We start from the raw sequence: 18021 nt of genomic DNA, 5'->3' as shown, positions 1-18021 counted from the left end.
TGGGAGGGTGTTAAACCGCCCAAGCCAAGAAATTCGCATTTAAAGCTCACATTGTCCAGCTATGCTCTCTAAATTGTGCCAGGATTTCTTTACATAATTCTCGCTTATGCTGGCTGGTGCTAGCCAAGGAAATCCTCTGCAGACAAGCAGGACGATCCCCTCCGCTGCAGGCTCCACAAACTCATGTGCTCTATGGAAATTTCCAAACACCTCGGCCCAGCACGGGTGAGTTCAGGATAAAGTTTCAAGCCTGAACTCTATAATTTCCTGTCTTTTGCTAGTCTACACAACTCTTTAATGTTGCTAATATCATTTTTGTGGGTGTGATTGAATTACCCGCGACTCTCGATGCCAGCATTAGTGGATCTCCGTGTAACAGGAGAGCACGCCTTGCTGCTCATGCTGTTACTAAACACCATTACGCAGAGCAGCTGCAGACCTCCTGATTGCAGGACAGGAGGGCCACCTCATTAGGAGGTGATGGGCACTTCACTGATGGCACAGGGCCTCACCCTGAGCTCGCCTCGACAGCCCCACGGGATGGCCTGCTGCAGCAGCAGCCCCGGCCAAACTACAAGTGCCCAGACCCGGGAATCTGCTGACAGCCCTGGGACCCCGCTCGCAGGCTCAGCATCCTGAGTCCTGTGCGGTGCCGCCGTGACTTGGCACGCCGATGCGATAGAGATGTATTTGCTTGGCGACATTTCGACTCCAGGTGCAATGGAGGGCTGCTAAATTCTCTGCTGAGAGCCTGCCTCGCGCGCTGGTGACAGCTACTAACGAGTGGCGAGGTCCTTAAAATCCCTTTCAGGAGTCTGCAGAGAGATTAAAATGCCACGGGTGCGTTAGCCGGAGCGATCCTAGGACAGGAGATTTAACAGGAGTGTTCCCCTCAGCACACTTGCCCTGCTAACCAGAGGGTAGTAAACGAATGATAGATCCCCCTTTAGAGGGGAATCACACTTGGGAAAGAAAATGGGGATGGAGAAAGAGGTAAAGGAAGAAAAAATACAAATAAACATCACAGGATGAGGAGTTCAAGGCTGTTCCATGTTGCTGGCTCCACACTGACCGAAATGTAGTGGCAAACCCCTACACCCACGGATTTGCAATGTACTTTAGTCCCCCATCTTGCCACTGTGACCTGCCTCATCCTCATGCCTTGTGTGCTGGCTGGTTTGAATGCAGCCACTCTGCTCCACCACCAGTGAGGACTGAGCTCCTGCCACTCACCTGGCAGCCCCACATCCCCAGCACACCAAGGGAACTGCACATCATGGACGAACGATCTGCTCTCCCAGCAAAGAGAAATCCTTGGTTCTTTACATTAAAGTGCGCTAAGAGCAACCAAACAAATACAGGAACCTAACAGGAGCTAATGGCAGCACATCCATGTTTCCACAATGCCAGCTTTTTCTTACCACCCACGGAAAATAGAGATGAAGCAACTACAGCCCCTAAAAGTGCTGACAGTATTTAACAGCTGCATCGTTACAGTCTGTCTCCCGCATCTGTAAGACCTGCAGACACGTTAGTCCTATTCTTACTGTAGGTAATGAGCAAAATCATGCCAGGAGTATATTGCCCCTCTTTCATTGAAATCCCCCTAATGACTACTTGGTCATACTCCATTTTGTCCCATTGCAGCCACCAGTTTTCCTTCCCATTTAGAAGCAATTACTATGAGTTCATTTTATCCAGGGAGTTAGAAGATTGCCCCATATGAATCCTTCAAGCTCCTTGAACTGGCTGTATGATTATATATGTGATAGGAATTCATTTGTCATGCAGTTCATACAGCACTTAATAAACTGTATACTAAAATATTTGTGCTAAGTTATCATGGGGTAATTAAAAACATCATAACTGTACTCTATTTAACTGACAATTCTAAATTTGGTGTTGATTTAAGTAAAGGGGAGGGGACAAGGAACATTAAAGATTTGTAGAGAAATTAAATTCTAAAAAAAAATTAAAATAGGTATGGCTTGGATCCAAATTTCTAGCTTTTTAAAATGAAACTCCAGGGGTGCTGGAGTTTTCTCACTGGATGGGTTTTTGTTACGCAAAGCTGAGGATGGACAGATATCTGATTTATGGCCAAAGGTAATCAAAACCTCAGACGTGGAGAGAAAAGCTTCTGATTCTCCCACAGCTTTGGTACCAGGGCACCACAGTTTCCACATACTCCTCATTACAGTCCTGCTCCAACACTATGCCAGCCTGTGAATATCACTTGTCCTGCTCAGGAACACAGATATTGCATTTCCTCCACTTAAAGATACACAAACAGATACAACTACTTAAACTACACATAATACTAATCTCTATAAACTTGGAAGTGATTTATAACCTCAAATAATTATTTTTAAAAACATTTAAATGACCCCGCGATGTCATCAGTAGTCCTTGATGAAATTATCCAAAGGCTGGGGAAAACTATCGTGTAATCACAGACTTAAACACTTCCATCTATTTTGATTATTAAAGAAAGAAGTCTGAAAAGTGACTTGATTATAGTGCATAAGTACATCTGGGAAGAAAATGTGAGGAGAGGGAGAGAATCTAAAAGGTCTTTGATCTGATTACTCCAGGAACCAACAGGTGAAAATCTACCCCAGAAAGTCGATTTGGAAATTGGTCAGAAATTCTCAACGGGGATCATGGTTAGGCAAAGCAACAAACTGTTAGCCTTAGAGGTAGTTTTGCTATTGGTTTCCTATCTTCAGATGCGGAGGGGTGCTTTTCTGGAAGATATTCTTAGCATAAATAAATTACTATATTCAGTCTGATAGCAAATGAGAGATATTTAAGGACCTGAATCAAGCAGAAAATAATGCTAGATTATCCCTTGGCCTCTTCTGGATCCTAAATTGTATGAATCCATGAATTATTTTATCCCTTTTAATTACTAGGTGCCTACTATAAAGAAGCCAAAAAGTTAATGTTCATTTTGAATCAGTGAATTACAGAAAATAATTGAAGTTTCATAATTGGATTATAATCCCAGGAGTACATGGAAATGCTGAACTGAAAAGATGAAGTAAGGAAAGCATGTCTGTTCCCCCCCACACCTTTTTCTTTTTTTTGAGTGTGATCACCAGGCAGTAATAGCCATAAATGCTGCACTTATTACCTGTATGACACTGAAACAATAACATGGCTCTGATCTTGCAATAACTGCTCTTTGAACAGACTGCTGTGCTTCCACAAAGCTCATGTGACACTGGGTATCTCTTGGCAGAAAGCTTTTTTTTCTGAATAGAACCTGAATTACCTAAATTGTCACGTGGCTGTTACCTTCTTTATTTTATTTGAGGTTGCCACCAGATGTTTTTCACATAATCCAGGAGAACCAGATGCAGAATCCAGAAGTCTCCGCTTTCCCTGCAGCTCGTGACGGGGACACAGAAAATACACGGCCAAAGAGAAAACCTTTTCAGTGAGATCAACATCTTTTAAAAATTAAGCTGAAAACATTCCATCTTTCCGGTCTCCGTTTTATAACGAGGCAGACAGAAAACCTCTGACGCAGTTGCAAAAATTCTAAGAAATTCCCTCTCTAGTGAACATCTTTTGAAAAAAATCAAAGACTTCTTAGCTTTTCATATAAATCTAGCGGCAGTGCTTGTCACACAAATAATTCTGGGAAGTTACCAAATACTTGGAATGAAGAACATTGCATGCTACATAGCACAGAGCTCTTGTCGATGCTTGTTTGGAATGGTATGGGAAAGGCTAGCAGCTGAACACAATGACATTTTTGTTTTAGTGCTGATAATATTCAATAGCTTTGCCATCAAAGCTGGCCTGCCACTTCCGCTTGTATAGAAATTACAGCCACATCCTAAGATTCCTGCCATTAGCTGGAAGCAGTGCCCAGGTTATTCCTGTTTAGGGAGGGAACGGGGGTTATTAAGCATTGCTGGTATTGTTTCCCTACAACACAGCTTTAGGACAATATATTTCTCAAAGAGATAGGAACCTCATCTGCAGCGTACCTTCTAGAGAAAGGCTACAAAAACATTTCTGCTGCACGTATGTCAGAACATGAACGGTGTCTCCATCATCCTCTAAAAGTCAGTGACTCCTAAGGAGGATAAACAACACCCCACTTGGAGAGCTTCCTTCTCCACACTCCACGCATTTGTACAGCCATCATTTCTGCCCTCCCACTGCTGCTATCAATTCTCTAAAGACAACAGCTCGGAAAGACCCACTGAAGTAGACACTGAAGAATTTAGGACAACTAACACCAAAAATGCAAACAAATCTAAAAGAAGACAGGGTGAGCTTCAAAACAGAAGAGCCAAATACAACCAAAACTTTCCTTGCCACAATTCCCATAAAAGACAAAACCACACAAAGGACAACAGTGTGGTAAACAACCAGAAAAACCAGAAATATCCCTTTTTAGAGGGGGATCACTCTGGAGAAAGAAAATGATGCAAAGAGAGAGGTAAAGGGGGAGGAAAAAAAAAAAAAAAAAAAAAAAAAAAAGGAGGGGGAGTTCAAGGCTCTTCCATGTAGTTGGCTCCATACGCATCGAACTGTCCCAGACAGTTCAAACACCCACAACCTCTGCCAAATCATTAGTGCATCGAAGGAACCTCTTCACTGGAAAGCAGAAACTGAGCATCTAAGTTTTACAAACCGCCTTGGGAGGGACTGGAAAATTCAGACTCTATAGTCTCACAATCGTGATGGCTCTTCAACAGAGCAACACCCACATTACAAAACCAGACACTTGTCTGACAGACAGAGCCTGTCTGTCCTTTGGATACTTTACAAGTTATGAGTGTTTTCAGGTTCTTAAACGCTTACAGCAATGAGGCGAAGAAAGCCCCATGGATGGACCCAGTGGTGATGCCATGGTTGACTGGCTGCGCACAAAATATGCTGGAGAAATGTTGAAAGGAGGAGGATAAGGAAAGGCTGGGAACACACAATCTCAGAACAGGTCAGGAGCAGCTCATTAAGTGTGTTTGCCCTCTTTCTATCTCAACACCCCTCCTGCACAGTAAGCAAAACAAGTGGCTGTTACAGCCATGCCCTTCACACAGCTACACAGAAGACTCAATATTCCTGTTATGAACCCTCTGTTTTTGTGTGCGCGTGTGTTTTTTTCCCAAGGACTTTAATTAAAATTCATCAGAAGAAATGTTTTCAGCAGCAGTGTCTGAGAATGCTGCCTCCTCCCCTATCTTCCATTAAATCAGGTTCATCCAGCTTGAAAGGAGATGAGAAACTCTCACTGACACTCTGTCACACTCCAGTGAAAAGACGGGCACATTCAAAACAGGGAAGAGTGCAGGTGCTCATTTATTACTTTACGCAGATTATTTTTCTGCCTTTCTTCCTGACAATGCGAACGTTCACATCCCAGATGGAGCTCTCCGTGCTGCTGTGGGCATTTGCTGACCTAGGGTTTTGTTTTCCCTGATGAAAGAGGATAGGTAAGAAAAGGATCGGCTCGCTGCTTACTGGGGCAACTTTAATGTTTGTTTCTAAATAGAAGACATTTGGAGATTATTGTAATGGGGAATGAATATACAAACATTTTTTTCAATAACAGGTGAAGTAGAAAAACACCTGTGCATATCTACACCCATATTTACACCCCGCAAAGAGGAAAGAGGTACTGTCTGTATAACTGAGTACAAAACTGCAAAACAACTCCGGTGTAATTCAAGTTCACCGAAGCATACCCTTTTGGAGACAGGGAGCAACCCCTAAGTGTTTTTAGCAGCATTAGCAAGGACCATTACTATGAAGATGTTTTCAGTGCTACAAATAACAAATCACATCCATGGAGTCACGTTCCTTCTCTTCTTCTGTGTCTACTTTAGGCATCCTTTTAGGTTGCTGACCTAAAATTAACCCCAAATTCATTTTTTCTTCTCTTTCTTCCCTACCTTAATCCTCTTTCAGGAAGTCCCTGATACAAAGTGAAAGAACTTGTGAATAATACAGATATCCCCAAGCAGGCCCATCAGTGTGTTTCAGCCTGATCTGAACAGACACATTAAAGTGAGAGGAACAAACCCATGTAGTTCCCTCATTGCTTTGAGTCACCGTATTTAGCCCAACAGGTTACCTTTGCTCTATTTGGTCCAGTGGTACACCTTTCCCAAGGCCTTCCTGTCCTGATTTCACTTGGAAAAACAAAGCAAATCTATTTATGATTTCTTCTTGTTGTTGATTGTCTGTTTGTTTTTTCCTCCCCTTGAAGTATGGGCATTTCTGTGCTTCCCATGAACATCGATCTCTTCAACAGACTCACAGCTCTCTCAAAGCCATTCACAGTTCCCGTATTACCAGGATATACTGACCCAAAATATCCACTACGGTATAAGCAGGAACTAACCTATATGATGCCCCATGGTTCCTATACAAGCTAATCCCACTGAGTGAGCGCTCTCACCCTCATACCCTTTCAGTCTCTGAAGTATTGCAGAGTGTCAAGTGATGCTAATTATAGGAGAGATGTGGATTATGTATTTTTATTATTATTATTATTCATTTTTAATTAAAAAAAATCACTGTACTGCTACACATCACAGACAGTATGTGCTTTGTCTTCACCAGGGCCAGGATAAGAGCACCAATTTACACTGGGTAAAAATTCCTTGCAGAACACAGGGCTTACTTTAAGAATTTTTTTTGATCTTTTTGGTTTTGAACTTGTTATGGAGATTTTACTTAGGTTAAAATGTATATAATTCACAGAAATAATTTCTAATTAACATACTAATGCAGAAAAAAAGAAAGGGAGGAAGCTCTCTCCCCGCACCTTCTTGTCATCAGTTCTCATATAAAACAAACTTATTTTCACAAAAGGAAAATAAGAAAAGAATGGCCAGGAGTTTCAAACTCTTCCTGCCTTAACACACGACAGAACTGGCCATCATGAGTTTGCCATAAAGCTCAAAATGTTGTACTTGTTGCAGCTATTAACAGGAGACCCTGTCCTGAAAGGCACCTTGAACCCCATTGAAACCTCAACACACTCAGCAGTTTTCTGTGGGGGCAAAAGGAACGCACAGAGTTCATTTCAAAAATAGTCCAGCATTTAAGTAATGTGTGTATTTTCAATTAATAACCACAGTTACATTATCCTTGGGGCTAGCCCTTTAGCAGAATCCAAACAGCAGCGGTCGGAATATTTATTCAGAGGTTCCACAGGGACAACAACAAGGACGTTCTGCATGGGATGAAAGGCTAAAGTCTCACACTCGATGACTTGCCAAGGAGACAAATCATGACACCTTCAGCCATAAATACAGAAATAAATAAATAAATACAATAACAAACTAAGAACAAAAACACATCTTGGGTAATCTGTACAAGATATGGATCTAGAAACTATTCAGAGAAAGAAACACTCATGGCAATCATGATTTGGTATAGATTTCCCATATCTAGAATACCATATATCTCTGAAATTCTGGTTCATCGTCCACAAAAGAGAGCTTGACCAGCATGCAGACTTGCTGCTCTTTAGGTATGGCTATTTTTCCCACTGTTGATTTAATTAAGTCCTTTTATTTTACCCTGGATCACAAAGAAGTCCAGTCTTGGTGAAGGACGACGAGATAGCTAACCCAACCAAGAGCAATAAAGCAGATGGAAATAGAAGATTCCTGAAAGTATGTTATTGGTGCAAGCAGGGAGGATTCAGTCAGGATAAAAACATAAGTAAGCTGAAACTATCAGGCTTCAGAAGTTTTAAATAGCTTTCTTTAAGACTATAGACTGGGCATGAAAAATTCATGACTTACTCAATACTGACAGGGATTATTTTTTCAATACATTCCAATGTCTTAATAGTGCACTGCACAAGGTTGTTGTTGTTGCTCATTTATTATTGTTTTCTTTTAGTCAAATGTTGTTTTTTAAGCCAACTTTTCAGAATTTTGTGTTAGTCCGGGGTGGGGGGAAACAGGACACATGACACACAAAAAGGTACTTTTAATCTCTTTTCTCAAATTCCCTTTCTGTTTTCCAAAAATTATTTTATCTATTTAAAGAGTTTGGGGACTGTCTTCTTCAGTGCACACATGTGAGAAAAGACAGACAGAAAGACCAAAATCCTTAGAGGGAAACTGCAAGTTTTTGAAAAGAAAAATGTTTCGAAGTAATAAAGCTTAAATGTTTAATTTGTGTGTGAGTTTTCTTTCAGTCTACCTCCACTGGGACATATTTAGTAAGAATGTGATGTGTCCAGTACACCAACGAGGGACTAAGCCATCTGTGTATGTTTTTAAGAGAGTTTTGGAACTCTTCTGGATCAAATACAATACCATGCATGAAAATATGAGTGACAGATTATGAATATTTCAAAAAAATATTAATACTTTGCTTGTACAGAGATATATTTCTCTCTATAATGTACAATTTTGCATGTTAAGTTTGGTTATATTTCCTTTTGATGACGAGCATATTTTGACCAGAATGGATGGTACTATTACAACAGCAGTAACTGCACCTCAGAGTAGTAAATGCCAGTGATAAATCTAAAATTATTTTGATGGAATATTTAAAATCAAATTTTTAGATTAACGAGTTCGGATGATCGATATGCTCACAGATGGGTGTGAAGCCTCTTTAAAAATAAAAATAAACATAAACATCAAGAAAGGTTAAGAGAGGCCATGGTCCATTTTTGGAAGTCTCTTTACTCTCTTTTTATGAAAATCCAGGAAAAAAGATACATATATAAAAGAGTAACATATTCTTGCTTGCTAAGTAGTCCTATTCATTCTTTTTCAGTGTAACCTTTGACAGCATCATTGTATAAAGTCCAAAAAGGTACAGTAAAACCTAGCAGCTGTCTACTGCAAAAGAGAATTTGATGCAACTTTGCTGGACACATGTTAAACCAGATACCAAGGATCTCAACCACACACAGAAAGAAAATTTCCAGTAGCATTTTTTTTTATTTACTCAGTTACTGTACAGCCTATGATGACTTGTTTTCTTTTAGTTATATGAACAGTTTGACAGATTACCGTGACAAGGTTACTCTTAAATTGATAAAAGGTTTGATAGTGTCGGAACATTTGTCAGAAATGTCTGACACCATGTGTAATGGACTCTGCACTTCAAGCATCAATGGTACTCCAGTCTGCTGTTTTCTGTTTAACGTGCAATATGTACCACCTAAAAACACACAGCACAAATACAAAAAAGCAGGCAGGATTCACCAAGACAGCCCCTCAGTTTATAAAAAAAAAAAAAAAAAAAAAAAAAAAAAGTCCAATGAAAGTGTTTCTCTTCCATAACCACCTGGCAAAAAGCAATTAAATTGAAAAAAAAAATATGATGTTAGGCGTCACATAGAGGGTGGCCTTCTTGCTGGAATAAACCTGGAAATGGGATGTGCTATGATAAATACACATAGCCACAAGCATTTTCAGCATTCCCTGTACTTCTGAGAGAGAAATATTGTGTTTTTAGAACATCATTCCTCAGACCTGCCAAATGTCAGACACTGCAAGTGACAGTTGTACTGCTGGCAGCCTTGTCTCATGTTGGAGCAGAGGAAATGGGTTCAGAAGAGCTCACTTTAGGCACTGGCAGCTAGCCTAGGGGAACCAGTGTCCATAAACTAGCTTTGGTGAATACCTTCCTTCAAGGCAGCTCTCCAAAAACCCTGTACTGCAAATAATACGATGGTTTATGGAATCCAAATTTTCACCTCGTATCCTGTAACAAATTACACCATTACTTCTATGCAGGAAGCCTACAAGCTAGCACCTTCTGCTGTTTTGTGAATACTTAATACACTAAGTCTTTAGTATGTGTATTATCTTTCATTTGCGTGGTGAGACCCCAGTTTTATAAGCTAAGAGAAAATGTGTATAAAAGACAAACGTTTCTAAAGACACAAATGTATGTCTTGCTCATGTAGCAGCAGATTGCTGTTACACATACTGCATGTTTTGAAAACAGTTAAGAACAATGGGATCTAGACATTAATTCATCTCTACTATGTAACCAACTGCAAAGGTAAAGAAAATGTTTTTCAAACTATTAAGAATCTACATGCAGTCATGACAAATTCCTCTGTTTTCATATATTTACGTTTTCCTATGTCATCTTTCCCTTTTGCTTTGCTAAGTACCTTTAGCGCTCTTAAGAAAAAAAAAAAAAAAAAGAAGAACAACTATCTGGTTTCTCCTCACTTCCACTCAGCCAAAGGATAGAAAATCAGCAAAATAAATGTCAGCATTTTTCTTAAAGAGCATCTGTTCACACAGGAACTCCATGATAGCAAGACAAAGCCCTCTAATCACAGACCAGATTAAGTTTAGTGGAGCACATTAAAAATTGCCAAAGGAATTTGCCAAAAGGAAACTCTCAGTTGATGTGCATTTCCCATACGAGGACAAAGGGGTAGGGACACTCTCTCTGAGCTGCATTCAAGTAACCCACAGCCATCTTATGCCTCACACCATGACTGCAGCACTAAGCGCTGCTGCCATGAGGCTCCTGTAGGAATAGTTAGTTCATTCCTGATCAGCTGCTCAGCTGAAAGCATTTGTCTGAACTTGGAAAGGGTCAGGCTGCAAGACGATGTCTAGCAAAATAGCTTTCCGAATGTCAGCAGAGCTACAGTCAATTTATACCTGCTGAGGATCTGGCCCTTGAACTGGGATTATCTGTGACTGTCACAAGTGGGAAGTGTCAATGGATATGGTTCGTACAAATGTCAGGCAGGTATACTAACAATTCCACTTGCATCCAATATGAAAAATCACCAGCATGCTATGCTGCTGTGAACAGTGAACCACTTCAAGCTGTACTGACTTCAGCAACAGAAAGTCACAGGGAAGAGTCCCAAGCTAACATCATTTTCTTAAAGTTCATATATCACTTCAACAAGACTTCTGCTTCCACTCCTGCTCAGTCAGGTATGCATAAGGTATATTTTGGGAGGTCCTTCAGCACTTCTGGTGAATACCAGGAAGTGCAGAATGACATAAATGTAACATCCCATTACATATTTACTCCTATTCCAAACTTGAAAACAACAGCAATTTGGGTTCAGGTCAGTAGATGAGCCACAGACTGTTCCTTACTTCACCAACATCCATTTTTGATCCCTATTTGAAATGCTGATGTGCAATGAAAAAATATCAGAGATGTTGTTGTTTTTAGGAAGAGACTATTGTATGACAAAAGCACTGCAGTTATGTATCAAAGAGTGGGTGGATTTTTATTTCTTTAAATTTCTCAACAGTTTTATTTTTAACACAAAAAAAACATTACCCTAAATTCTACCCAGATGATCTCTGCTTGGAATCTCAAACTGGATTATCCCCTTCCCACATCACCAATAATAATCGAGACATTGGAAGTCCAGTCAGGTCCTCATATCTACCCTTAGTGCCCACTAATAGGTCAAGTGAGAAGGGTTAGCCAGCCGCAATGTTTTTGGAAACAGCTCTGTTGATGATGCATGAGGAGCAAAGAGCTCCTTCCTACTTCCTTTCCAGTTTTAACAGTGTTAAAACACAACAAAATTGATATTTATCAGTAGAAACTGTAAACATGACTCTAGAGATAACAGAAAAGTAGAAGGTGCTACTTTCTACATCATCAGTTCTCAGTGGAACTGCAGGTAATGAGATGTTTGCTACAAGGACACCTTCCACAGTTTTCATACTTCTCAATCTCTGAGCCCAGCAATGTGTGACACAGCAATTGAAAGATGTGATAAATGACTGAGGTGGGAACACCCATGTTTTGTTGTGCACGAGGTTATGATTCACAGATTATTGTAACTATAAAATCTGTCATTAGGGAGGTTTTCTTGCCATGCAAATTTTTATATTTTTTTTGTTGTTAACTGTAGGAAAGAAACCAGATAACTATAAGTTAATGTGAAGGTCCTCATCATCTCTCCGTCCCCTAAAACTCATTACCAGAAGGTTTTCAACAGGCATTCATTATCTGTTCAAACTCGAGGAATAATGGTTAACCTTCAAGCACATCAGTGTTCTTTTTTTTTTTTGGATAAACTCAAGTGTTAAGTGAAAGGCCAGCTTTAACATTTTCTTGCCCAAAGACACCGAGTAGTTTAACTGCACTTACGGCTGGCACAGCTTGATAAGGTCCTGGTCAGTGGTGCCGGGTGGAAGGCCTCGAATGTACAGGTTGGTTTTACTCAACTGCTCTCCGCTGCTGTTGTTGCTGCTGTTGTTGCTGCTGTTTGTGCTGGGGCTGGGAGGAGCCATGGGGTGGGGAGCTGGTGCATAGGACTGCTGGAAACAGAAAAAGAAAAGAGGCTGTTACTGGGCTTTGTCCAGATAGCAATGAATGAAGGGCATTCCCCTCCTGTCCCCCTGCCCACCTCCAGCCACCCGCTCACATCGTGCAGGCACCCAACCTGGGCCAGCAACACCCCTTGGAACTCAGAATGGGGCTGAGATTTGGGGTTCAGCCAAGGCTATAAAGTGCCTTATTTCACCCTCTGTGCTATTGTTTAGAGTGAAATTAAAGTAGCTCAATTATGAGTCTATTTTATCTAGATCCCAAAATTAGCCTCTGAAATGATGGATACTCAGATGTAATTAGCATTACAGAAAGAAGTTAAACACAATCTGCTTTAAGAATATTCTGAGATAAAAATAAGAATATCTAGCCAAAGGTATGGGAGCTGATACCAGAAGCCTAAGCAATCTTTCCTAAATACAAGGAGCCTCCAGTGCACGCAGAGCCAGGTGGCAAGGAGCTAGGCAGCCTGAGAGGGGAAGAAACAAAGCAGCCTGGAAACACTCTGCTATTACGGATGGCTTTCACAGCAGAAAACAGGGTTTGGAAAATAAGGTCAGGATAGCACCTCCCGCTCTTAGGAACTTACCCACTTCTGAACAACCACAAACCACACACAACCCACTGAGAAGCATCACTTCAGAAGGGAGGCATTCCCACGGGGAGAACAGTATGCTCTCCTAACGCTCTGGAAAATACATGCTCTGAAAGAAGACGCACCCTCAGGCTATAAAAATTACCTAAGCACCTCCAATATGGGGCAAGAGCAATGAATTTAAGCTGTTTCAACCATCCCCAGCTCACTGACCATCAGCATCCCTGCTTGCCTGCCAAGAGAGAGGGCTTGGCAGGGAGAGGATGACTTCTGCCACCACTGTCACCTGCGTGGAAAAGCTGAGGCACAGGTGAAAGAGAAGTCTGGGGAGCTTGGGGATGCGTCAGGGAAAGGCTGGTTTCTGCAAGAAAATCAGCACATTCTGGTAGCAGAATGCACAGATACAGCTGCAGGTGAATGGTGGGTCAATGCTAAGCTAACCACAGTGTGCTAATGGCCTAATAAAGGCAAAACATACGCAATTTTCAGTATAGTAGCAGTGACACTTTAGTGACTTCTGATATATGCTAGTTCTGCACTTAGGCCCCGAATAGAGAAAATATTGAAGGCTGTAAGTAATTCTGATCATGCTAATCAACTGTCCCTTTCATTTTGGTGGCCCTCCTTTAGCGCTCATAATTATGTACATAAGAAATCAGAGTCTTGGTAGGAGGATATTTTTAAATTAGTGGCTTTAAACTCTTTCAAACAAGCCTCTTTTACCTAGATGAGTCAAAAAAAAAAAAAAAAAAAAAAAAGAACTTAAAGGGAGCATCAGTGATTGGTGAAGCTCAGAGGCTTTGATGAAACACAAAGCCCCGTGCTTGCTGTGATGCCTTTCCCACTGTCTTCTCCCTCCTCCTCCCCAGTTTCTCTCATGCAAACCAGGTCGGTGGGCACACACCATTTGAGTGTTAGGACAACACAATTCCTCTACAATCCAGCCGGGTTGTAATGCGACTCAAGTAGGATCCATTAAAAGGAAAAATCAGCTTAATAGACAGTGGGATCACCACACTGGCAAGTAATGACATTCACTCTCATCTCCAGTAACAGAGAAAGGGCAACGTGCTTCCTTCCCCCAGTATCTGTGCAGATACTTTTGCTGACAATCAAAAGCACTTAATGCATACAGATCGTATTTCCCTGCACACACACTTTACCACTGGGTAATCCTCATCCAGCCGAGCTTCAATGTCATTCCCAGACACAGAGACTCGGAGCAGCAGCCCCGAGCTCCAGCACAGAGAACCGCCTCGGCTGTGCCCCAGTGCCACGGGCACGGCCGGGAAATCAGCTCCACGCTGTAGCCGTGATCACGCTGCAGACAATGGTAACCTCCACCAAAGGCATGAGGGCAGGCATCTTAAAACATCCTGGCTGAGAGCATATTTAAATCTCTGGACGCTCCAGGGCCATGGCAGAGGTAAATGTGACCGCGGCATTCGTTTAGCTTGAGCACAGCACCAGCACAGGAAACATCCCGTGGTAATTTTGCACATTTTCAAGACTGGTAATGTTAAAAAAAAAAAAAAAAAAAAAAAGTCAAGGTAACATTCTCACTCCTTTACCCTCCTACTTCCAAGTTTAACATACACACTGCATGCATGCGAATGACATAAGGACACAAAGACAGAATGTTCTGCACGTCAATAAGGTGCTGTGTACTTTAATTATTAATTGTTGTTATTATATATGTCTTAGCGGGGGATAATGGATAAATGGCCTATTCTCACACCAACCTAATAAGCAAGAAAAAAAATAATAAAGTGGAAATATACCTCTGAAATATAAAGGGCAATTTTCACTCTATTGTAAGATCTTTATCTTCACACAGAGGAAAGCACTAGGGGCCTAATTCTAATTTAAGCCTAAGCCATTTTATCCCCCTCAGTAAGCTGAATGGGGACCTAGAAGTGAACCTGAATTGCATTTACACTGATTTTTAAGGCCACTGCTAATAATAATAATAATAAAAAAGTCCTCGTTACACCCCAAGAATTAGGCCATGGGATAAGTTAGTCTCTCAAGTTAGAGCTGAAGCAGCCAGAAGGCAGGTGCAAATGTCCAGGCTCACCACAGCACCCAGCGAGATGCTTCACGGGTTGGCGGAGATGCGGCCGTACTCCGCTTTGGAGGCTGCTGACCTTCTCAGACCAGCGAGCGCTGCTACGCTCCCAACCCTCTCTTTGCTAATAAATCTCAGGCACTGCAGCCCACAGTAATTTCCATGCACGTCCAATACCCCAGAACAGCGTCCGCAGAAAGATTACAAAATTGCCTGTACTAGGGCTGATGACATCTTCTGGCCAGTCGCCAGGCTAAAAGCTTCAGGTCAGAAGAAAGCTTTGAATTCTTGTTTCGTGAGCCGAGGAGCACACGACTGATGGCAGAGGTATGCGTTTCGCCTCCAAATGAGCACAGGCTCTGTTTGTTAATCTCCACCTAATAAGGGGAGTGAAAGAAATGAACGGCAACCTGCTGATGATCCAAGATACAGCCCGCTCGCTGTGGGATCCCACACAGTGCTCAAAGGGGGCAGCTGCATGCACCTGATGGCTGGAAATTTGCGTCTGGTTCTGATATGGGCTCCCTCTGTGGCTGCAGGCAGTTAACGCAGTTAACTTCCATGCCACAAGAGCCACGAGGAGCACAGCACCGACTCGAAAAACCCTACCACCAACTGCAGACATCTGGGAAAGAAGTTTTCCCAGCATGGCCAAGCACTGGACTTGCAGCACTAGGAAAAAAAAAAAAAAAAAAAAAAAAAAAAAGAATATTAAGCAAAATCTACATGGTTTACTTCAAAAGGCAGCTGGAATTCGGAGCCGACTTGGCCGTTAATTTTTCACATATCCAATGCAACCAACTCGTTTTTCAATTCTCATGCTTCATTATTCAATGGGGAGTGTGAGGAGAAGGAACCGGTTTGTAGATCATTCCAAGCAGCTTATTAATTTAGCATGGCTGGCTAATAGGATTTGTTTTCATCTTTGAAAAATGAATGAATTTTCTTCTTTTTCATTATTTAAAAGTAAGAAATTAATGTGCTTAATTCTTACGCAGTCTCAGGAACACACCCTTGCTCTTATATCCTAGCAGCGAGCCCTCTGAAACACAGTGCCCCATGCGCACAGCTAAGCATCAATAATAAGACACCTTGGTCTTTCTTACTCAATAACCCAGAAATGCTGAACCAGAAGCCTCTTTGGTTACAAAATGAACAGCACTTCTCCTTCCAGCATGCAACCTCCTTACTCAAGGATGGTATTTTTCTTCCCATGGCAACCACAGCACTCATATAGTTTTTTGCTCACTGCAAGTTTAGTCTAAAGCATTCTTCTTCCAAAGCAATACACTCTTTAAAAAGGCAAATTTTAAATATTTTTCACATACAATTTCTTCTGGATGGGAATCACAGGCCCCAGATGCCAAGTTGTAGAGTCTGCTTTATTAGCAGCAGCTGGCTCCTTGGCAGGCTTCTGAGGCAGTCGGGCTTGTGGTTTTGGAGTGGCCTCAGAGCCTAGGATGCAGCTGGACAGCTATGCTAATGGAGTAGCCAATTTGGTTGTATTCACCTTTGGTTATCCCAAGTTTGTACTCTTTTATCCACTTGAAAGCTAAGTCTTGGAAAGATTCCCCAATAACACCGATATGTTGACTTTTCCTATCAAAGTACATATTTTTTAATAAAAACATATATATATGACTCCAACATGCAGTTCTCCATTAAAACATGTGTTATTTAACCAATTGTGAACACACACAATCCATTTCACTTTGAATGGAGTGTTTTCCAGCTGCTAGCTTCATCTCTCTTAGAGTCCAATTGCAACACAATTCCCTTAGCTCCTGATTGAGAAGATAAAATACAGCAAAGTAAATACAAATAAATTGTGCAAATATCAGTTTACAGCTCACACTAGCAAAACTCTCTTCTGTTTACACCCTACTGTACAAAGAAGTAATTTCTGAGAGCTGGAGGGTTCTTGCTGGCCAATTATAGTAATGATGAGAGGATGCCACCAACTTACAGACCTGTTTATGGGGTTTTGTAGCTGATAGAATGACAAATCTCATATTAAACCAACGATGATCACAGTTGAAGAGAAATCAGAGAGGCAGGGTAAATAGAATAAAAAGAATGAGATGAAAAACACAGCAACTCTTCTGCCTTAGGCTGGCATCCTCAGTGAGGAACAGCACCACAAGGTAAAACGTATTTCATGTCCACAGCCAGGTAGAATAGAGAAGCAAGAAAGAGATGAACAACGGAACTGGCAACACAGAAACCTTCTGCATTTTTAGAAAGGCTGCAGTCAGAGGAGCTCAAGTCATAATTTTCTTCCAACGTGCCACCCCAAGCCAGTCATTTAGATTCCTTATGTCTCAGTTTAGCCACCTGTAATGATTCTTCCTTACCTTTACGTGGCTTATATAATGCCCTGTGATTACTGGATGAAAGACTATTGAGGACTGCAATATTACTTAAAACCAGGGAAAATATAGAAATGTAACTTAACAATGCAATTATTCCTGATTCTTTTGTAGACAAAAACGATTTCTGCATACAATAATTTTGCTTCCCTATACCTAAGCTGAATGAAATCATTTCAAAGCTTAAGAAAATAAAATGCCAATTGAATTAGCTTTCTCATGGATTATATATATATATATTTTACAAAACAAAATTAAACTTAGAATTACTGAATGACAAGTGTTCTCTTGCTTATGCTTCTTGTATATATTGAACATTTTTATTTCCATTCTGTTCCAAACAATATCTTTAGGCCACAGGAAAGAATTGTCATTATGTTTGGCTTACCTTTACTTTTCCCACAAAAACAAAAAAAATCACTTCTGAAAAATTACAACCATTTAAAAATAAAAGCCCTCTAACTGGCACAATAGTCATTCTACAGTCCGATTAATGGGTCAGTACGGTACTTTTTGAGATCTTTGTTTCACACACAAAGCTGTTGAAATTAGTAGGTTAAATACTCCTGAGGCTCGCAATTCCCTTGAAGCCTGCACGAAGCACTGAAACTCCATAAAGCACAAACTGAGGAAGAATTTAGCTCAGTTTAAGCTCAGCCTTCTCTGCCCTAAAATACTTCTCTTCAAATCATGACTGCCTACCTTGTAGC

General features: G+C 41.1%; 1 protein-coding gene across 14 annotated transcripts in view; it reads right to left on the bottom strand.

Annotated features, from left to right (window-relative positions):
* RBMS3 (RNA binding motif single stranded interacting protein 3) overlaps positions 1–18021 on the bottom strand; it is a 697130-nt gene that overhangs the window by 334443 nt on the left and 344666 nt on the right. For 12 of the 14 annotated variants that reach the window (XM_068674436.1, XM_068674437.1, XM_068674435.1 and 9 more), the window contains one exon: positions 12100–12269. In XM_068674436.1, the coding sequence (XP_068530537.1) occupies positions 12100–12269 (170 nt within the window). The remainder of the gene's footprint in view (positions 1–12099; positions 12270–18021) is intronic. The other 2 variants (XM_068674438.1, XM_068674449.1) reach the window with 1 other exon arrangement.

Source organism: Anas acuta, chromosome 2 (genome assembly GCF_963932015.1).
Source record: "Anas acuta chromosome 2, bAnaAcu1.1, whole genome shotgun sequence".
In the NCBI taxonomy this organism is placed as follows: Eukaryota; Metazoa; Chordata; class Aves; order Anseriformes; family Anatidae; genus Anas; species Anas acuta.
The sequence above is the reverse complement of the archived record's forward strand: the minus strand, read 5'-3'. Positions and strand labels throughout refer to the sequence as shown.